The sequence below is a fragment of the Boleophthalmus pectinirostris genome, unplaced genomic scaffold (genome assembly GCF_026225935.1).
Source record: "Boleophthalmus pectinirostris isolate CB_2022bp ecotype Guang Dong unplaced genomic scaffold, ASM2622593v1 HiC_scaffold_6, whole genome shotgun sequence".
NCBI classification, from domain to species: domain Eukaryota; kingdom Metazoa; phylum Chordata; class Actinopteri; order Gobiiformes; family Gobiidae; genus Boleophthalmus; species Boleophthalmus pectinirostris.
The window spans coordinates 37,082,072-37,103,092 of NW_026571447.1; the positions used below are offsets into that span (position 1 = coordinate 37,082,072).

General features: G+C 39.4%; 1 protein-coding gene across 2 annotated transcripts in view; it reads right to left on the reverse strand.

The window, feature by feature from the left end:
- hace1 (HECT domain and ankyrin repeat containing E3 ubiquitin protein ligase 1) overlaps positions 1-21,021 on the reverse strand; it is a 51,528-nt gene that overhangs the window by 20,738 nt on the left and 9,769 nt on the right. Inside the window, exons 4-19 of one of the 2 annotated variants that reach the window (XM_020923641.2) lie at positions 20,631-20,735; positions 17,322-17,397; positions 16,653-16,784; positions 15,086-15,168; positions 14,596-14,692; positions 13,196-13,297; positions 11,789-11,895; positions 10,597-10,747; positions 8,285-8,344; positions 5,098-5,477; positions 4,379-4,447; positions 3,928-4,015; positions 2,605-2,716; positions 2,267-2,364; positions 1,767-1,854; positions 998-1,147 (exon numbers count right to left, since the gene is read on the reverse strand). In XM_020923641.2, the coding sequence (XP_020779300.1) occupies positions 998-1,147; positions 1,767-1,854; positions 2,267-2,364; positions 2,605-2,716; positions 3,928-4,015; positions 4,379-4,447; positions 5,098-5,477; positions 8,285-8,344; positions 10,597-10,747; positions 11,789-11,895; positions 13,196-13,297; positions 14,596-14,692; positions 15,086-15,168; positions 16,653-16,784; positions 17,322-17,397; positions 20,631-20,735 (1,898 nt within the window). The remainder of the gene's footprint in view (positions 1-997; positions 1,148-1,766; positions 1,855-2,266; positions 2,365-2,604; positions 2,717-3,927; positions 4,016-4,378; positions 4,448-5,097; positions 5,478-8,284; positions 8,345-10,596; positions 10,748-11,788; positions 11,896-13,195; positions 13,298-14,595; positions 14,693-15,085; positions 15,169-16,652; positions 16,785-17,321; positions 17,398-20,630; positions 20,736-21,021) is intronic. The other variant, XM_020923642.2, reaches the window with a different exon arrangement.

A 21,021-nucleotide genomic window follows, 5' to 3' on the forward strand; every position in this document is an offset into this window, starting at 1 on the left:
GCAGCATGAATATTGGAAATCAATATGGGCAAAAAAAACAACAACTGTATACTATTATCCACAGCAAAAAAGTCTCCATACCGGCTCGTCAAAACCTGATCCTTTCAGATCTCAGAAGCTGAGCAAGACCAGAACTGTTTAGTACTTGGATGAGAGACCGCTGGGAAAATCAGGTGCCACAGGGGGGTGCCAGTTCTGTCTTTGTGTCCTTAGGCAAGACACTTCACCCACAATGCCTAGTATGAAAGTGGTTTGTGTGTGTGTGTGTGTGTGTTGGTGGTGGTGGTCTGATGATGCAGATTGGCAGCCTCGCTTCCGTCAATCTGCCCCAGGGCAGCTGTGACTACAATAGTAGTTTACCATTACAGAGTGTGGAGTGAATGAATAATGCTCTGTAAAGCGTCTTTGAGTGTCCAGAAAAGCACGATATAAAACGGATGCATTATTATTGTTATTAAAAATGGTACTATAACAGTGACATAGTTGTTGATTTTCAATCATCTGCTCGGTCAAATCAACATTTTAGTGAGTCTCATCGAGACTACAGCTTCTGTGAAATTTGGCGAGTATTTCTTTATACACATGGTAAGTCTGTATCAAAGCAAATATGACTGCTCACGAGAAAAAAGAAATGACATTTTTTTCACAGAGGACTGAAAAACATCCCCGATTTCTGCAGAATCAATGAGAGAAGCACTAAACTGAGATGTGAAGCTCCATCAAACACAGCTGTGCTTTGGTGTGTGGACCAGACTGATTTTGTCTGTATAAAAGTACAGAGATATCATTGTGGATTTGCCAGGCAACGGGAATATGTGAAGCATTTTGTATTTGTGTTTTTGAAAATTATAGTTATTACATTATTATCATTAGCTCCGCTATAAAATGGAAGGCTGTAATTTACAAAATTCAAACATATCTCCAGCAGAACGGATCCCCGACCAGGAGACATAAAATAATATCATACACTTTGAGATGATGTTTTTTTTTTTTTTACCAAGGATGTGTTTGTAGAAGGAGCGGGTGAAGTAGATGTTGACGAGTTGGCGGTGGTACAGAGCCAGACCCAGGACCTGCCCCGCGAACCGGAAATAGTTCAGATGATCCGGGTTCACTGAGGAGTTACTGTTCGGCTGAAACGTGGTGCCTGCAGACAGAGGACGAGAGACAAGTAAGAGATTGTGGACTGGTTTATTACCAATCACATTACCCTGTTATTTTTGTGATTAAAATATCTATGTTGCATTTAGGAATTTGCCTTGTCTTGGTTTTTCATCATACATATAAACAAAAACTACTGTATACTATAGATCAGTATTTTACATTTGGTTCAGTGTAAACTGCAGTATTGGTCTAAAACTGCATAGTAATAGAAACGGGTCCATTGATTTGTTTGTTTGTTTGTTTTTATTGTTAAAAAATTACTATGTGACACCGGCGTCATCTTTTCTGAATAATCTATGTACACCGGTGTGGGCGGAGATAGGGGGTAGGTGAAAAGAGAAACTTTATGCACAGTTAAGCCTTGAATGCAGGGCAGCACAGAATTACTCAAACATGATGAAGAAGCACACAGTATAAATAAAAAAAAAGTCACATAGCATTTTTCCAACAATAAAAGCAAGTAAATGAAAATCTGCTGCTTGCTACACTGTCATTTTGGACCTGCTTCTCTTACTAAAGTGTTAGGGATCAATATAGTGGTTTACAAAAAAGTATAATACATCTTCTTTAAATTTCCTAAAATAAATGTCACTAAACCATACCATCGGCAGACTGAGTGAACAGAGCGTAGTCCGGGTTGATGATTTCACTGGACAAAATGTCAAACCACTCCCTCACCACGCCCTGGCCCTGCACGACAAACACACACGGGTTAAGTTATATCAGTGTAATATCAATGTAATATCAATGTAATATCACTGTAATACAGGTGAACTGCAGATGAACAGTCAGCAGTGGGTTGAACACAGGCAGTTTTCAGTTTGTGAAATGTGCTGTAAAAATAATGTGGATTGGACTGGATACTACAGTAAAGTACAGATACCAAAAAATATATACTTAAGGATTTACTTCGTTATGCTCCACCACTGCACAAATGTCAAACCTGATAACTTTGATTTGGGACTAGACCCAAGAACAAAAATCACTGCATATATTTTAACAATATCCATTTTAGCAGCATTTTGGTCTCTCCGTATTAAACATTACTGGAAAATCAAATGTTGTGATGTCGTCTGAAACCCAGTGTGTGCAAAAAACGCACCATGCCCTCCTCTCCGTGGAAACGCACTACGATCCCCTGCTTCAGCTTCTCATTGGTCGATTTGGAAACCATCTCACAACTGCTCCTGAAGATAGAGTCTGAAAAAACAGAGAGGGAAAGAGAGATTAATTTGTTATGTATGTTAAACACCTCAATATACAAAAAATAAATAAATAAATTAGTTTTTGTGGATTGGATCTCAAAATGGCTATTGTACCTGTTGAAGATTTTGGGACAGAATTCATGATTATTGGAATTTAGTGGCAAGTATTTACACCATAAAGTCCTTTTAGGTTTCGTTTAAGTTAGAAAAAATGAAATTCCAAAGCTGATATCACCTCTGTGTATGAGCAGGATGTCGTTCTCATTGACCGGGCGATGAACCATATCCGAGTCTGGCTGTCCGGCCAGAAGGTGCTCGTAAAACCACTCGCAGCGATCTTTGAAAGGCTGACAGAAAAAAGAAACAAACCAAAAAAAAATTTTTTCACATTTAATCTTCAAGAATCAATTTTTATTAGATTTTTGAATCAAGACGCTCAGACAATGCTGTGCCTTTTTAAGTGAATGTGATGTAACGTTTTTCCACCGGAGGCGACAAAGGAAATTACAGTTATGAAATCAGATTTAGCATGATAAAAGTAGAGGCGCAACTTTTCTGGGGGAGGAACTTTTCTGGTACCTTCTTGTCTCCATGGAGATTAGGCCTGGGTATCAATAAGAAGTTGCCGATACGACACATACCTCGATACAGTGCACTTTTTTCAATTAAAAATAAAGGCTAAGACATGTTTGTGACACTAAAACTCTTTGTTAAACCACTTCTTGTGCAAAGTTAATATGAAACAGGCCCATTTTAATCATCAAAACAGTGACAATGTCAAATGTGGTGCTTAAACAACTTTCCTTCCTCTAAACAAGCAACAAAACTCTAGCCCTGGCTTCCTGTGGCTCAGAGAAGAGACTTTAAAGTGGCTCTGCTTGTGTACAAGTCTCTCTATGGCCGAGCACTAAAGTCCATCTGTGACATGTTAGTGCCATATGAATCATCTCGCACTCTGAGGAGCTCAGGGACCGGCCTCCTGCTGGTGCCCCGAGTCAGGACTAAACACGGGCAGTCAGAGCTTCAGATTCATGCAGCTAAAACCTGGAAGCCTTCCTGAAGATGTGAGACAGGACTCTACTTTGACTCTGTTTAAATCCAGGCTCAAAAACGGTTTTGTTTAGCTGCATATGACTGAAAGGTTTTTCATTCCGCAGAATGAAAGCAAGAATTCAGTATTTTAATGCTATTAATAGATGCAGAAAGGAAGATATTTAAAGGTGCATTGGATAATTTCAGCCCTGAAATTACTAATCTCTAAGAAACTAAAGGTAAAAGTAGCTGTTAACATGAAAACTACAGTGAGCTTTGGAGATGCAAACAGACTAATAATAGAGTGTTACTCAAACATGTGTGAATGAAACAAAACACAACTCCAGGTCTGTTTTTGAGGAGGTAACAGCATTATAACGTGACTTAAAACTCACAAGAGTCAACTTTGTGTCATAGAGAACCTTTACTTGTGAACGTAAAACAGAACTTGTACAAAACAACTTGTTAAGTGAATAAACGTGAACTTATTTCAAACTGGAACCATCTATTTGTCAGTATTCCTCACCTGTCCTTTAATGATGTGCATAAAGCGGGACATCAGCTCGGGACACTCCAGCAGGAAATGGAAGTGGTTAAAAATAATCTTTGGATTCCTGAAAAACAAACAAATGACCACAGAGAGACACGGGGAGACAGAGAGGAGGGAGTGTGAAGAGAGGAGCAGAGTGAGAGGTGGAGAGGAGAAGGTAAGAAAAAGTGGGGATGGTGAAAGAGAAAAAGAGGAAAGTGAGGAGAAGAGGAAGGGGAAAAAAGAGGATTAAAGGATTAAGGAGGAGCGCAGAAAAAGAGAGGGAAGAAAGAGAAAGGAAAAAGCAAAAAGGAGGTAGTGGAGTAGGTGAAGAGAGAGAGAAAAGAGGGTGAAGAAAAGGAGGAATAGAGATGGAAAGGGAGACATAATTAAGAAGTGTATTAAGTGAAATGGAGAAAATATTTTCAGAAGGAGAGTTTGGACTGACCTGGTCACGAAACATTTGAGCACCTCGTCATGTTTACACACAAACTCTATGAAGCGAGGAGATGTCATTCTGAAAGAGAAAGAGAAAGGAGAGAAGAAGAGACAGACTTAAAGGAGATTGGGAACTTAACTTCGAAATTTCAATTAAGAAGTCAGGGCCTGATTACACGAGAATGTTTGAGAGTAAAAATGACAAAATATTTTATTGGAAGTGCCTTTCGTTTAGACGGTGATGCCGTTTTTGGGTCTTAAAAAGGCAAAAATCTGAAAGCACCCTCCAGAGTGGAAAAGCTGAATACGCTCCGCTCTAGCGTTTCCGACTACACTGCCCAAGACGCAAAACTCTGGTCAGATCTGCTCACGTTACGTTCACATTTACGTCACATACATCACCACCGCGTGTCACCACCTAGCTGCCTGGCATGCAACCCAATTGAATTCCACACACTTTCGCGTCACCGTATGCACGCAGATTTCCTCCCGAAAACGCTCGTCTAAATGTGGAATATAAAGTGAAGACGCAACGCCACTTTTGGGTGTTCTGTTCAAACCATCAACATATAAACTTTGCATGGAACGTTTCAATGTATGGGATTTAACTTCTGCTGTTTTTGCATTGTTACTGTTAGTGGAATTGCCTCTCCACAGATCTGACTGGTAATTTGGCCTGGCGGGGTCTCCTGCTTGTTTCCATGGAGATATATACCCTTCCTGACTCACCCCTGTGGCATCTGGCAGGAGCAGCACATGTAAAAGGCCTGTATGACCGCGCTCAGTCTGTTCGCCGTCATCGAAATCACGTCCTCGCCGTCCGCGCACGCCTCCGCTTCCATGACGACCAGCTGCGGGTCCAGGGCGGGGGGAAGTTTGGAGGCGGAGTCTGCGGAGGAGGGGGCCGAGTCACAGGAGGGAGTGGAGGCGGCTGATTGGTCGAGGGAGGCCACGGAGGCGGGGCCAGCTGAGGAGGCGTCTCTCTGTTTGAGCAGCAGGGAGGCGATCTCGCTGCCGGAGGAGCCGGGCGGGTCGGTCCTGGTTCGGTCCAGTTCAGTGGAGATCAGAACCAGCCACTCGTCCAGAGAGTGCCAGAGCAGCTCTAGAGGCTGAGATGAAATAGAAGAGGAAGGAAAAGATTCACCACAAACATCTCTGCAGACATTTAAACACAGGGAATCCGTGTATCATTCGTTCATTTGTTTTTCAAAATAAAACCAAAAATAAGAAAATGAAAAAAACAACAATTTTCTCCAAAACCAAAATGAAAAAACAGATAACAATTGTTTTTTCAATTTTCGATTTTGTGTTTAAATTAATAATGGAAAAAATGGATAATGGCCGTTTCCCGAACTGAACCAGGACTGAACCAGGACTAAAACAGGACTAAATAGGTCTATACCAGAACTAAATTAGGACTAAACCAGTACTAAGAGTCGGACAGGCCCTGAGCTACATCCGCGTAGACTGTCAGGTGATCAGGACTGAGACTGGGACCAGACCAGGACTAGACTCGGACTGAGACCGGTTTAGTCCTGTTTTAGTCCTGGTTCAGTCCGTATGCAGCGCAAAAGTCCAACATTGCAGTTTAAGTCACAGAAACGGGACTTTATTCATTTTTTCCATTATTCATTTAAACAAAAATTGAAAACTGAAAAAACAAATTGTTACCTGTTTTTTTATTTTCATTTTGGTTTTGGAGACAAATAATGAAGAAAATAGTTGTTTTGTTTTCATATTTTTGGCTTTATATTGAAAAACAAATGAATGAATGATACACAGATTACAGGGTCAAATCACAGGTCAATATGTGTATGTTTTGTAACAAAGTTTTGTATTCTGTAGAGCTGGAATCGACTAAAGAAATTCTACACTAAAAAGGGAGCGTGGCAAAAGCTCTCAAAAGTCAAAACTATTACGCATCTCTGTGTATCTGACCCAAACTGCACTTACAAGACTACACATGCAGGGGGAGCTCACGTAAAATAACAGTCGACAGTCTGGTGTAATCATAGATTTTCTTTGGGTGTTTTGTGGAGTGGGTAAGACTGTTTTTAGTGGCAGGATAACTATGGTCATTGACATGCACTAGCCTAGCACCAGCGATCTCTGCAAATACAGGGACTGGATGGAATATTTTAAAGTGTCTCCACACGTCTCCAGCACTCTGGCTCAAAAGGAAATGAGGTCCTATATCCAAAATTCCAGACTGTCCCTTTAAGGTAATAATCAAAATTACGATTCTTATGATTTCTTGTAAACTACTTACAATGGTCTAAACTAGGGATGGGCATTCGATGAAATTTTCTTAATTGATCGTCAGAAGAATTAACGATCGATTATCGATTAATCATTAAGGTTTTTATATTAAAATGATCATCATTATTATTATCTGCACTACTAATCTGCATAAATAAATTCAACTTTACGACATATAAACCGTAACGACTCTAGAGCCACATCAATCCGTTTGACATTATAACGTGTTTAATTCATTTTTGTGCAACTCTCACAGAAACGAAACTTAAAACCGCATCGCTAATTTGCATAAACTCAGCGAAGATAAAAATACAGTACTCTTGTGTCGCTGATGCGGTCAATTTCTGTCGGATTAAAAGACATGATTCAGTGGAATACAGGTTAGTGTGACCATATTTGCGTTTGTCAAAACCAGGACACAGTACGGGGGGTGGGAGGTTGGGACTCGTCATCGACATTGCGCGACTCTCACCTGGTAAAACTTTTTCCCACTGGACACCGAAACATATATGCTGCTTTGTACACTGTGCACATGGACTCACACTTGTCCCAAACGCAACAGAAAGCGTGGAATTTCTTGTACAAATCATCGTTAAATACACATTTGTGCTTCGGCACGCTTGCAGGCTGACCTACTGTTTGTGTTTGCTCGCTCCTTCTGAGTGCAGAGCTACATGTACGGACCCCTGTTTGGTCACGCTACGCACAGCAACCTACATTCGGTTTGTCGATTAAAATTAACGTAATCGATGAAATTCTTAATGATCAATTATCGATTCATCGATTAATCATGCCCATCCCTAGTCTAAACATATTACAAACGTATACATATATAAAAAAAACATGGACAACAAATTCCCTCTGTACTCAACCTATGTATTTTATATTTGATTAACCAAGAAATTCTCACTGACATTCAGAATCTATTTTTAGGGCGCCTGTATATGTTTTTAGTGGCAAGAGAACCCGGACAGACTCAAAAACATGCAAACTTCACACCCCCAGTTCTGCCCGGGAGTCAAACCCAGGACCTTCTCGCTGTGAGACTAAAGCACTAACCACTGTGTCAATAAATCCATGCACAATAGGCTAATCCGCTCTCTGACCACACAAAGATCGAGATCTGGAGATGGCCCTGTCCCTACCAGCTTTAACTCGAGCTTCACTAAAGGATGGGTCAAATACAAAGAAAAAAATCCCTAAAAACTACCTTCTTTTTAATTTTTTTCCCTTTAAAAAGCAACACAAGTGCAAGACGTGTGACAGGTCAAATCTGTGGAGAGGGCCCACCAACTCAAAGCAAGAATGTATGTTTTAAGGTATATTTGAACAATAAAAATGTGAATAATTAAATCAAATAATAGCGTAAAGCGTAAAGTGTGGAACATTCAAGGAAAAGACACGCAGTCGGTGGACCCTCTACCAGAAAAGTGACACAGAGCACCTTTAAAAAATTACAGCATTTCACAGATTATTGCACCCGATTCCCCATGAAATTGATTAGTATTTCTCCACTTTTAATTATGCACGAAATCAGTTAGTGACCAAGCAAATTGCCACCAAGCTCAGTTTTAAGCACCACTCTCAGCAAGCTTGAAGAAGTGATTCTGTGTGATCAGTTTGTCATGCAGTTTGTCTATTCAGTTTAAAATCTCACATCTAAAGCTGCAGAGCCTGTGGACACACCCTCCTCTCTCTCCAGTGGTTTTGCTCGCATCTGAAACCCATTACATGACGCATGGAACGAGAGAATGGTCAAAGTGAAATTAAAGCTCCCATATTATGCTTTTAACATCTGAACACAACAATAAGACGTGTACACACTTCACTTTTTTACTCATAAATATTAAATAAGTGTGGGTAATGTTTATAAGGGAGTTGTAAATGTTTCACTTTCAATGGTAAGACTTGGATACAAAGCCTGTTGTCCTTGACTGACCCTCTACTTTGAGTGCAGATATTAGTTCTAAGAAGGTGTATGGAGTTTTAAAATCAAATAGGAGCCTATTTTGGTTTGAATTGGTTATAGAGTTGAAATAATTAATATTTACATGATTAGGGGAGGATGACTTAAAAGAGATGTACTTAGGCTATGATCTTACTGATCTAACAAAGGTATTAAAGTCAACCTGTGTTGTCAACGCCTAAACTTGCAGGTAGCACATGCAAGGTTTTGTCAGTATATGGACAGGCCATGCCTCATGTGAAAGCTCAGAACCTATAGAAGCCACTCAGTGAGCTGCAGAGGGTGCACTAGCACTGACTGATGATTGGCAGGTGCTGGGGTTTATTAGCCTGATTCATCAGCCAGTTTCACTTTGTAGAAACCGTCTGACCTCGCAGTATTAGAAATTGTTCGCTCGACGGTAGGCAGGTACATTTTTTATTTAACCAATCGCTGCTATATATGTATAGTATATTAAGCTTTTTCCCAGATCCCGTAGGAAGAAGGGTAGTAACATCTTTCCCTTTGATAAAATTCACCAAACATTCTCTTTGTTCCAGCTTTAAATCCTAGATCTGGGGAATCGTTGCCAACACAGAATGTATGGCTCTTTGCTGATTGGCTGGTGGCCGAACTCGCCCTTCTGGGGTTCTTGCAAACTGTCTAGTGTATTCTGATTCCTGACCTAGTCGCTGGAGAGAAATGAAATTGAGCGGAGGCACTAGGTGGCACCAGCCTGACTAGGGGTTTAGTTATGACTATTAAGATAACAGAGTCTCTTTAGGTTTAAACCAACTCTGACTGGATAATCATCTTGTGAACCAAAAGCACCCAACTTGAACAACCAAACAAAACAACAAACTTGAACAACTTGGCCATTGTGTCCACATTTTTGTAATTAAGAATAAATCAGCATTAGAATTTTGATCAGTAAAAGCTATACTTGATTTAAACATATTTATCTTGTATCTGGGGACACAGTTAGATCATATCGATGGAATTTGAAATCTAAATCTTAGATAAACTTTCTTGAATTGGGGGATTCCCTCAGTATGTATAAATTAAACACTAGGGATTTAACAATATCCAAATCTCTTGGTATTATCACGATATGTATCTCACAGTACGGTATTTATTGTGATATCTCGGAGTAGCAAATATAATTCTAGATAAGACAATTTTTTGCTTTTAAAATACCTTTACAAGATTTTGGTGCAAACTATTACTGTCAGAATCTCAAGAATTCAAGTAAAACACATACTTCCTCATGTTGTATGTGCGGAAATGACTCATGGGACACGTAGTTCCCTATGTTTATTAGATATTCCTACTAAAGAACAATGCATTTAAGCAAAGGAACTTTTTAATTTGATTTATTGTGACAGCTCTCTATATTATTGTGAGACTTCTGACGATACAATATCATTATTATTGTTACGTCCCTCTGAAACACCATAGTAGAGTTGTGTTATGGAGCGCCACATTAAGTAATGGAAAAAAGTCACTCACAAAAATGAATGAAACATGAAGAAGCCACATCTTTTATAGTCTTCCTGGAAATGTGAGACAGGCCTCTACTTTCACTATGTTCATATCCAGACTCAAAACGGTTTTATTTAGCTGCATTGAACTGAAAGGTTTATATTCTGCACTCTTCTCTCTCATTTAAAATCTCTCTCTCTTTTTTATTTTATTTTATAATAATAATTTATGTTTGGATTTGTGTGAATTGTGATTTTAATGAATTTCTTATTCTGTAAAGCACTTCGAATTACTTTGTGTATAAATTGTGCTTTACTTGTCTTGCCTTTATTGGAGGGGGGACACATTTTGATTTGAGCTCTGAAGAGGGAGACAACTTATGGAAATGTGCGTGAATAATATGAAATAAAACTCTAGGTACGATTGAACCAGAGCATAATATATGAGCTAAAAAAAATTGTAAAAAAAAGCATGTAGCATAAGATGGGAGCTTTACAAAGGTTGTAATGTAACATGCACAGGTGAAGCTGGGTGGTACAGACCTTAAAGACCTGACTTCTGGGGGTCTTGTTGCCGTTGTAGCCCATGTCGTTGCCATTGTTTGGAGACGAGGGTCCAAGACGGAACACGTGACAGAAGATACGAACGATTCTCAGCAAACTCTTCATCTGAGCCTCATAACTGCTGGACAAACTGATCGAAGACAATACAAAGACAATAAAATACAAGGGTAAATATTCCATCTGTACAGTGTATTTCAGTCTATTTCCTTTACATTCTATCACAAAATATTTGATAATTTGATAAATACATTCTGTCTGTATGTTCCAGAGCACATGTGGCTATCAGATTCAAACATAAATGCAGAATTGTGATCAGTAAATGTTATGTCTGATAGTATATTACAAAAAACAGTCTTATAACTGCGGTGTTAAGGATTTAAGTAATCTTAAAAGTAATAAAAGTAGTCGCTTCAGAACTGATTCAGAAGCAAAAATCAAGGCTTTGTTCACACTGTGTTTGCACAATCACCACATCAAAGAAGGACTTGACCGGGATTAAACCTGGAACTAAATCTAGACCAGGACTAAACCAGGACTAGACCCAAAAAGACCAAATATTTGGACTCAAACTGGGCGACAACTAACTTGAAAGGATGGCATATATTGTTTATTTTTTATATTATTGTAGTTTTCTTGCTTTGTCTCTTGTTTTTAACATTCTACATTTAAAGGTGTATTGTGCAACTTTTCTGGTGGAGGGTCCGTCAAATGCTTTTCTTCATGGAGACCAAAACCAGACCAAGTCACAGGTCAGATCTGTGGAGAGGCGACCCCGCTCACAGCCAGAATGCCTGTTTTTCTAGATATTTTTGAGCTATAAAATCACCTGAATAAATTGAATAAATGCAAAGTAGAGCTGTTTAATGTCATACTGTGGAATATTCCAGGCAGAACAATGTGAGATATCTATAGAAACAAGTAACCAAAAAAGTTGCACAGTGCAGCTTTAAAAGCAGAACATTAAAAACAAGAGACAAAAAAGCAAGAAAACTACATTAATGAAAACCTGGATTGGATAAATGTGAACGCAGCATAAAAAATTATCAAAAAAATTAATTATTACCAATGCATTTACAAAGGACTGATTTACAGAGGCCGTTTGCAATTCCACAGCTCTACACAATAACAATAAAATAATGTAATAGTAAATGTAACCATAGTCTTTGTGTACCTGAGCAGTTTGTGTCCGTTGGTCGTGGCCACTTCAGCCAAACTGATGAGGATCTTCTGATAGTGAGAGTCGCTCTGCTGGGACAAGTGCTCCAAAACCTGCCGCAGCTGGAGGCATGAAGCGTAAGAGTAAGGATTTTTTAAGCAAAACTTAAAGGTGCATTGTGTAAGTTTTCTAGTGGAGGATCTACTTTACATTAATTTAGTTATAGATGGTTTTATTGCTCAAAAATACCAAGAAATACAGGCATTCTGACTGTGAGCCGAGTCGCCTCTCAATAGATCTGACCTGTAACTTGGTCTGGTTTGGTCTCAATAGAGATAGAAACGTTTAATGCCATATCGTGAAACAGTCCAAACAAAGCAATAACATCTCCTTGGAGAAAAGCATTTGAAGGACCTTCTACCAAAAAAGTTACACAATGCACACCTTTTAATGTGTTTGAACAAAAACTGTATTGCCCAGTTACCGTATTTTTCGGGCTATAAGGCGCAATATCAATAATGTTGAATTCTCTCGTCTATTTTCATACATAAGTCACACTGGATTATAAGGCACACAAACGGGCGACACCTGAGATTGATCCTTAGCCCAGGCGTCCGCGATCCATCAGCAGATCGTGGCATAATTCACCCAGCGTTGCCTCCCTGTCTTGGTGAATGTGGATTATGAATGTGAATGTGGGTGGATACTTTAAGTTGTTTTTTTTTTCTTTCCTATGAGCATGACTCAAATATACATTGAGTAATAATGTGTTTAATTCAACTTTGCACACATTTGTTTACATTTTACAGAAACAAAACTTAAAACCACATGGCTCATTTGCATAAACAATAAGCTCTAAATAAAACAGCTCGCTCCTTGTGGCGATGATGTGGTTCAGCTTCTGTCGGACTAAAGGACACGACTCAGTGGATTATGTGTGAAAATCGGTTCGAGGTCAGTAACCTCAACAGGATTAATACATAAAATGCACCAAATTATAAAGGGCACTGTCGATTTTTGAGAAAATTAATGGATTTTAAGTGCAACTTATAGTCCGAAAAAACACAGTACAGATATAATGTATAAGCTCTTAAGGTAAAAATAAGTCTGCTGTGTACTACGTGGATGTCATTATAAAGTGTTTTACTGTCCAGCTATCAGGAAGTGTGAGGTTATCTTACTAGTTGATGGCACTATGACACTCTAGCCATCGAAAGCTATAAAAACGTGCTTATAAACTCATCGCGGTAAATAATGAGGATGCTCGGACTGTGTAAAGTAAGTGTGTAAAGTAAGTAAGGAATCACTATGAACCATTGCAAAGTGTTTAAAATTAAATAATAAAACTGTGAAAATCAGGTACAGCGCCTTTAAACACAACATTACATTATCAAATAGGTGAATTATAGAAGAGGTGTGTACCATGCTTTCTCTGATATCATCATTTTGCGTCATCTGAACGAGCGTCAGGAACAAGCGGCTGTGATGTTGGATCAGGATCTCACATGTCTCTCCATATCCACCCTGAAAAATAGAAAGTATTAAACCAAAACTTCTATTGTCTGCTTCTCGTTTAGGGGCGACATTTGGAAGTGAACTGTTTATTTTATCTTTATCTATCTCTTATCTCTTTCATAAAAAATTCCTGCACTTCTATTATTCAAAACTGTTCCAGCAGAGGGCAGCAGCAAAATATTCAAGAGGGACTAAACACCTATACTCTGCCCACAACACATCTCAAATAGGGTGCGTCTCATTTCTCTTTCCTTGGTTCCTTCTGGGTGATTCCTCTCCTCGAATCTGCAGGAAATGGGTGAGTAAACTCCTCACTGAGACCAATAAAGTTTAATTCGTTTCTCTGATGTCCGTCTCCTGAAGCCTTGCTCGTGTTTACGCCTTTGTTTTGTGGTTTTCTTTGGGACACCACTTAATATGGCACATTTGATTGACAGTGGAAAAATGGAGGATCGAGGAGAAGATTCAAGGAGAAGGAAGCGAGGAAAGAGAATTGAGACTCCTCACACATAGACTTGCTAAACTGGGCAGTGTCTGGAGGATTTAAGATCAAAGTGAAGGGACAAGAGGGCCTGGGTCTTGGGCTATGAAGAACACTGTGTCACATAGTACTTGAAATTGCAGTTTTTTACCTCTGTTGAACATAAAAGAATTAGAACTTTGCAGATCAATTACTTGAGATGGGTCCATTGGAGGAGAGGGAGCAGCCCAAGAACAGAAAAAAATCCTAAACTTGCAGATGTGGTCTACTCTCTCATACATTTTAGACAATTCCTTTCCGCTTCTCCATGTTTGATATAGCTTAAGAAAGTGAACGTCTCCAATTTGCGGGATTTGCGGGTGGAAGCGGGACAAAATATCGCAGATGGGGGAGGAGCGGGAATGAAAATGACAATTTTTTGCGGATGTGGTGGGAGCGGGACTGAAAATTCTGTCCACGCGCAGACCTCTAGTTAGGATAAACTGCTCTCCAACATGTACACTCCTGCTCACCCACTGCACCAGATTATAGGGACAGCAACTCACCCTTATGTAACAAACAATACTCCCTACAACTATACAACAGCTCACCCTTATGTAACAGATAACCACATGTCCTGTCAATCATTATATTATTGCACTGTCTTCTTATGAGCTCTTCTGTATAGCTGACATTTTATATTTTATTACTTGTTTTTCTTTTTTATTACCACTGATATTTTTTACTCTTTGTTATTATATTATATTGTGATGTGTGAGCTACTGTGCCCAAGTAATTTCCCTTATGGATCATTAAACTTTGTCTAAGTCTAAAGTTCAAGGCTCACCTGAACACAGAGGTCCAGGGGCGTGACTCCGTTCTTGTCAGCGAGATATTTGGCACCGCGAGAGAGAAGAATCTGAGCTGTGTCCCTTTGGCCATGACTGTAAAGGAATACACTTTTTATTAAAATATTATTACTTTATCAACCAGTAACATCAAACAACACAACAATGTAATGGAGTATTGGACCTTGTTTACATACAACTGTGGTCAGAATAACGCACCAAAAAACTAAATCGATCGGCACTATAGTACACTGCAGAAGTAATGATATCTTGAAGATAACTTTTAGACCATGTGCTTTTGTGGGACAATGCGGACAGTACTCGCATGCCTCCAACAAAACCATTTTGTCCAGTATTTATGAGCTCTGAATGGTCTCCCGTCACAGACTGAATGAACACATGGCTTGTCGTGTTGTAAAACAGTGGCCAATCCAACAACAAAACACTGCAGATTTGTGAAAACTCGAGTTCTTTGTCATGTTTTCCGACCTGCAGGCGAAGTAAAGGGGCGTGGCTCCAGAGACGTTTGGCCGGTTGATGTCTGCTCCACTGTCCAGAAGACACAACACCGTCTAGAAAAAAATATACAAGATCACTCGTGTTAAAGGCAAAACTAAACCAACCAGTGACAGAAGTGCATGTTTTTTTTTTCAGAAATACCGCTCTGTTAGTAAATTAAATGACAGTAGTGTGTTAAGATTAGGCACTCTCACCCTATCTCACACTCGCATTCTCCCTCACTCTCTCTCTCTCTCTCTTATTTTCTCTCTCAGTTTCTCTCTCTAACATACTCTCTCTCTCTCTCTCTGTCTCACTCTCCCTCTCTGTCTCTCCCAGTCTCAGTCTCGCTCTCTCTCACTCTCACTCTGTCTCATTCTCTGCCTCTCTCTCTCTCTCTCTCAGTCTCTCCCTCTGTCTCTCCTTCTCTCTCAACCTCTTTGAGTCTCTCTCTCACTCTCTTTCAGTCTCTCTCTTTCACTCTCTCTGCCTCTTCCTCTCTCTCTGTCTCTTTTTCAGTCTCTCCTTCTCCCTTTCTGTCTCTCTTCCCTCTGTCTCTTTCTCTCTCTGTCTTTCCCCCTCTCTCTCTGTCTCACTCTCTCTCTCAATCTCAGTCTCTCCCTCTCTCTCAGTCTCTCCCTCATTCTCTCTCAGTCTCTCTTTCACTCTATCTGTCTCTCCCTCCCCCTCTCTGTCTCTTTTTCACTCTCAGTCTCTCTCTTTTACAGTCTCTCTCAGTCTCTCCCTCTCCCTTTCTGTCTCTCCCCCCGTCTCTCCCTCTCTTAGTCTCTCTCTCAGTCTCTCTCTTTCACTCTCTGTCTCTTTCTCTCTCTGTCTGTCTCTCAGTCTCTCCCTCTCTCTTAGTCTCTCCCTCTCGCTCAATCTCTTTCTCTCACTCTCTCTCTTACTCTAACAGTCTTGCTCTCTTTCTCTCTCTTTCAGTCTCCCCCTCTCTCTCACTCGCTCTCTCTCTTTCACTCCTTTTGTCTCACTCTGTCTTTACACTCTCTCTCAACAATAATATAGCTTATCATGATAAAAAGAGTACACAATAATCATTCATGGGACATTTATTATTAATATAGCAAATATTTTCAAACTGTTAGTCATTTTTGTCATGTTAATTTATTATTGCAGTTACTTTGGCCATGATAATTGTGACAACAAATTTCTATATTGACCAATGCCTAGTTGAGATTATTCGTTTTATTGATGCTACAGGTCACAACGGAATCGGAGGAACTAAAAAATCATTAACAGGGACAATTTTGGAAGCACAATTAGATTCATTTCAATCCCCCAAAAAATAAACCTATATTTAACATGCCTTTGTTTTAAAATCCATTGTTCTTAGTCTGCCAAATACAACAATTATCTTTAAAACGACAGATAAACTGACCCATGTCACCAGGTGTGAGGTTTTGATCACCTGATTTCTCTTGTGCTGTAAACACACACCCAAACAGATCTAATTACTGGGTTAACAGATTATTCTAGTTCAGATTTTTGTAAATATACTCAGTGTTATTATCCTCATGTACACGTTTGCAGATGTTACCGTTTTGTGCCCGTTTTGGCAGGCCACGTGCAGAGCCGTCTGTCCCATAGCGTCCTCCACGTCCACATTAGAGACGTGCTGCACCAGGTCATGGAGGAGCTCAGTGCGACCGTTCACTGCCAACCAGTGGATCTGAGACGGTAAGAACACGCAAGTTTGAGATGGTGACGTCTTTGAACACGAGAACAATGCACATCGTCATTTTTATTTGCAATTTTCTTAGATTAGAGGGCCTTCAGTTTCCATATTGTTTAGATTAATGTGGTTAAAACTAAAGCTGCAAATGTTGGACAGGTTTGACTACTCACTTCACAAAAAACACAGTTAGCATAAGATGTTTTGTGTCAAATTTATTTTATTTGGTGTGGTTTATAATTTTACTTATCGTGTCAGAAGGGTGACCCAATGAGCATGCACTAAACGACTGGAATTATTTTTAAGAGGGATAAACATTTAAATGATTGAGGAATTAATTAATTTGGCTTAAAAATTGGAATAAAACACCCACTTAATTCCGAATTGTCATTATGAATTAAGTCCAAATTTAATCATTTTTAATCGGAATTAAAGCTCTCATGTAAACGTGGCAAATGACTAACTGAAAAACGGCTGAGACTTGTCAGCTGCAAAGTATCAATAGAAATAAAATGATACAGAGTTGTGTCTTACAGCGGTGAGTCCCTCGTTGTTGCAGATGTTAACGTCTGCGTTGTACTCCAGCAGTTTGCCCATGCACTTCTTCTGCCTGAGGGAAACACAGGAGCTTTCAGAGCAGAATAATGCACAGAAATCATACAAAAACACAAACTAATACGAACACTTGTATATTGCTGAGATATTTGTATTACATATTTCTATTTTATTACATTTTTACTTGTACATTTATATAACTATGCATCATTTGACAAGAGTCTCTTGCTATTTTTGCTACTTATTTAGAATGTATTATTACCGTTTATATTTTTACTCTTTGTTATTATAATATATTGTCCTTTGTGAGCTACTGTGTCCAAATCATTTTCCTTGTGGATCAGTAAAGTTTGTCGAAGTCTAAAGGCGCTGTTTTGTGGACTGGGTGTCATTATTTCTAAAGGACAAATGCTATAGGTACAAGTGGATGAGATGCTGCACTTTAAATTTATGACTTTTTAAGAGATGAGTAATAATAGTTTTCACTATTTCCTGAGTTTGTATCTTGCTGTTTTATTGTTAAGTGGTTATGATCTGACAGAGCAGCTCAGAGTCACACTGACACCACACACAGCGGCTTAAAAATCGCTCACAAAGACACAAAGTTGGGTCACAGCTCCTCAAATTCGGGAAGAATCGTAAATCGCCGCAAAAATCGGCCAAATTCTCCTGTAGTGTGTGGCCGCCTTTAATCTAAGTCTAAGTCTCTTTAAAGTGCATATGGCAGGTTAGACTACTCATTTCACCAAAACATAGTAAGCATAAGATTTTACTAAAAAATATGTATATCTTTTTCTATCCATCCATCCATCCATTTTCTTCCGCTTATCCGGTTGCGGGGGCAGCAGTCTAATCAGGGACTCCCAGACTTCCTTCACCCCGGACACTTTCTTCCAGCTGCTCCAGGAAGATCCTGAGGTGTTCCCCGGCCAGCTGAGAGGCATAGTCCCTACAGCATTTCCTGCTCCTCACTCTATCTGTAAGGCCCTCTAAGCACTCAGTCACTCTGCGGAAGAAACTAATTTCGACCGCTTGTATCCGCGATCTCGTCCTTTTGGTCATTACCCAGAGCTCATGACCATAGGTGAGGGGAGGAACGTAGATTGACGGTAAATCGAGAGCTTCGCCTTTCGGCCCTCTTCATCACAACGGTCTGATACAGCGACCGCATCACTACCGACACTGCACCGATCCACCTGTTAATCTCACACTCCGTTCTTCCCCCACTCATGAACAAGATCCCGAGATACTTGAACTCCTCCACTTGAGGCCTTTTTCTAGTTTTTAAAATTTTGGTTTATAATTTTAGTTCCTGGTTGGACACAGCAGCAGATATGATGATATGTAGAGATACACAACCAGTCAACGTTTGAACACACCCTCTCATTCAATATATATATATATATATTTTTTTTTTTTTTTCCTTTTTTGTTAACTACTTTCAACATTTTATATATAGAGAGATCTACTTTATTCACCCTGATGGAAATTAAATATGGAAGGCATCAAATATATGAAACAAGACATGGGATTAAGTAACAAAAAAAGCACAAACAAGTGAAATAACTCAACTTTTTTTTTTTTTTTTCATATCCTCAAAATAGCCACCCTTTGTTTTGTTGAGAGCGCTGCAAACCCTTGGCCTTCTCACAATGATTTTCATGATGAAGTGAAGTCTCCTCAAAGGTTTTCGCTCCACAGCTGTGCCTCGCCAGGTTCAAGAAATGTCAAGTGTGAAAAGTAGTGATCAAAGCAAAGGGTGGCTATTTTTAAAAATCTAAAACAAGATCTGAGTTATTTTAGTTTATTTTTTGTTTGTTACTTTCCACACGAGTCCATTCATAGTTTTGATTCCTTCAGTGACAAACTACAACATAAATAATCATGGAAATAAGAAGAAGTAACATAAATGAAGAAGTAACATACACATAACTGTTATGTCTGACAAAAATGTGAGTAAATTGGGTAATAATAATAATAATTTCTTAAAATGTATAAAACATAATTTCAGTGGACTGGCAATGCACGTCAATTTTCACATGCACAGTGCTTTGGGGTACAGTGTCTTATTTCAAACACAGTGCTGTAACAATGAACAGACAGAAATGTTTTGTCACAGGTAATTTGATCTAAGTAATATTATCATGTTAACAGTGAGTGCGTTTACATACACGCGAATATCCTGGTGATGACAGCATTCTGGACAGAGTGTTCACTCACCACATGTTCTCACAGAAACCAGGACACTCATGTGTCTGTGTACATACTTAAAAGTTCACTTTGTAAGACTTAACCCAGCCCCGCACGTTTCTGATGTCACGGTTTGCGGGATAAGGCCAGTATTCAGGCAGTAATGCGAAAGTAAAAATCTTTTTGGGTCCATGAGCCAATGAGCACAGGACACTGAAAACAATACAACGCTATCTTGGATTCATCTTCCAGATTTTATTACAGTTCTACGGTTTAACAACACAAATCAGATCACCTGTTGTAGTTCCAACTAAATCAGCTCTTTCTGGTTAGATCAGGGGTCATCAAACAAAGGCCCGTGGGTCTTCCACACCCCTTTGACTGGCCCCTCAGCCCCTCTGTCCCCCCACCAATGAAGCGATCCTCAAAAGTTGTCAAGGCCTATTTTTTTTTAACTACTTTTTAGCAAATAATCATCTTGTATTTTGTTGATTTTTTCAATTAAAAAATTAGATTTATATTTAAATAATTATAAGACGTATTTACATTTGCTGCCAAAATTTCGTCACTGGACAAGCTCAAGATCAAACAGTGATAGTAAACACACACACAGACAGTTCTGTAGTGCAGTTAAGGACAGCAAAATGGCTTGTGTTAAAGTACGAAAACTTGAAAGTGAGTGCTGAGTTTTCAAAGAACAGTGGACGACCAATCATTTTTTGTTGAGTACAAGGACCGTGCAGTTTGTCTTATATGTAAATAAAGTGTTACCATTTTCTAAGAGGGTCAAACTATTCTGTTATGCAGCCAACCCGACCACGGCCCCCAGAGAAAAAAGTTTGGTGACCCCTGGGTTAGGATGTGTTAAAATAAAGCTCGGAGAAGTGACTCAGTTAGCATCATAATCCTAGAGAATGTTTGTGACACCAGCTGCAAAGTGTCAGTAACAAAAAAAATTCCCAAACCCCCCCACTATTACAAAGAAAATGTACACACGATAAATACTGAATCCCAAAATATATAGTTCCAGCTTTCATACACTGAACGATAAGTTGATGTAGTATTTCTGGGCCTATGCACAGAATAAAAACACCGTACCCATTCCTGGCAGCGAGGTGCAGAGGGGTGCAGCCAGAGATGTCCTGGTAGTTCGGATTTGCCCCACGTTTCAACAAGAGGACGAGACACTCCACCGACCCACAACTGCAAGAAGACATAACATTTGGAAAACAATCTGGGGAAAATAATTGCAATTGTTATAGATTTACTCTCAAGGTTCACATTTTACACATGTCCAGAAGAAAATACAAAAAGACTGAAAAATGAACTGATATTTCAGAACATGTTTGTACAGATGTAAACTACAGAGTAAGTAGTTTCTGTTTTATGCAGAATAAGACAGGAGATTTTGTTATTTGTGGAGGAAACCACTTTTTAGGGCTAAGACCACAACAGATTTGTATCACAATTCATGTACACAAAGAAGCAC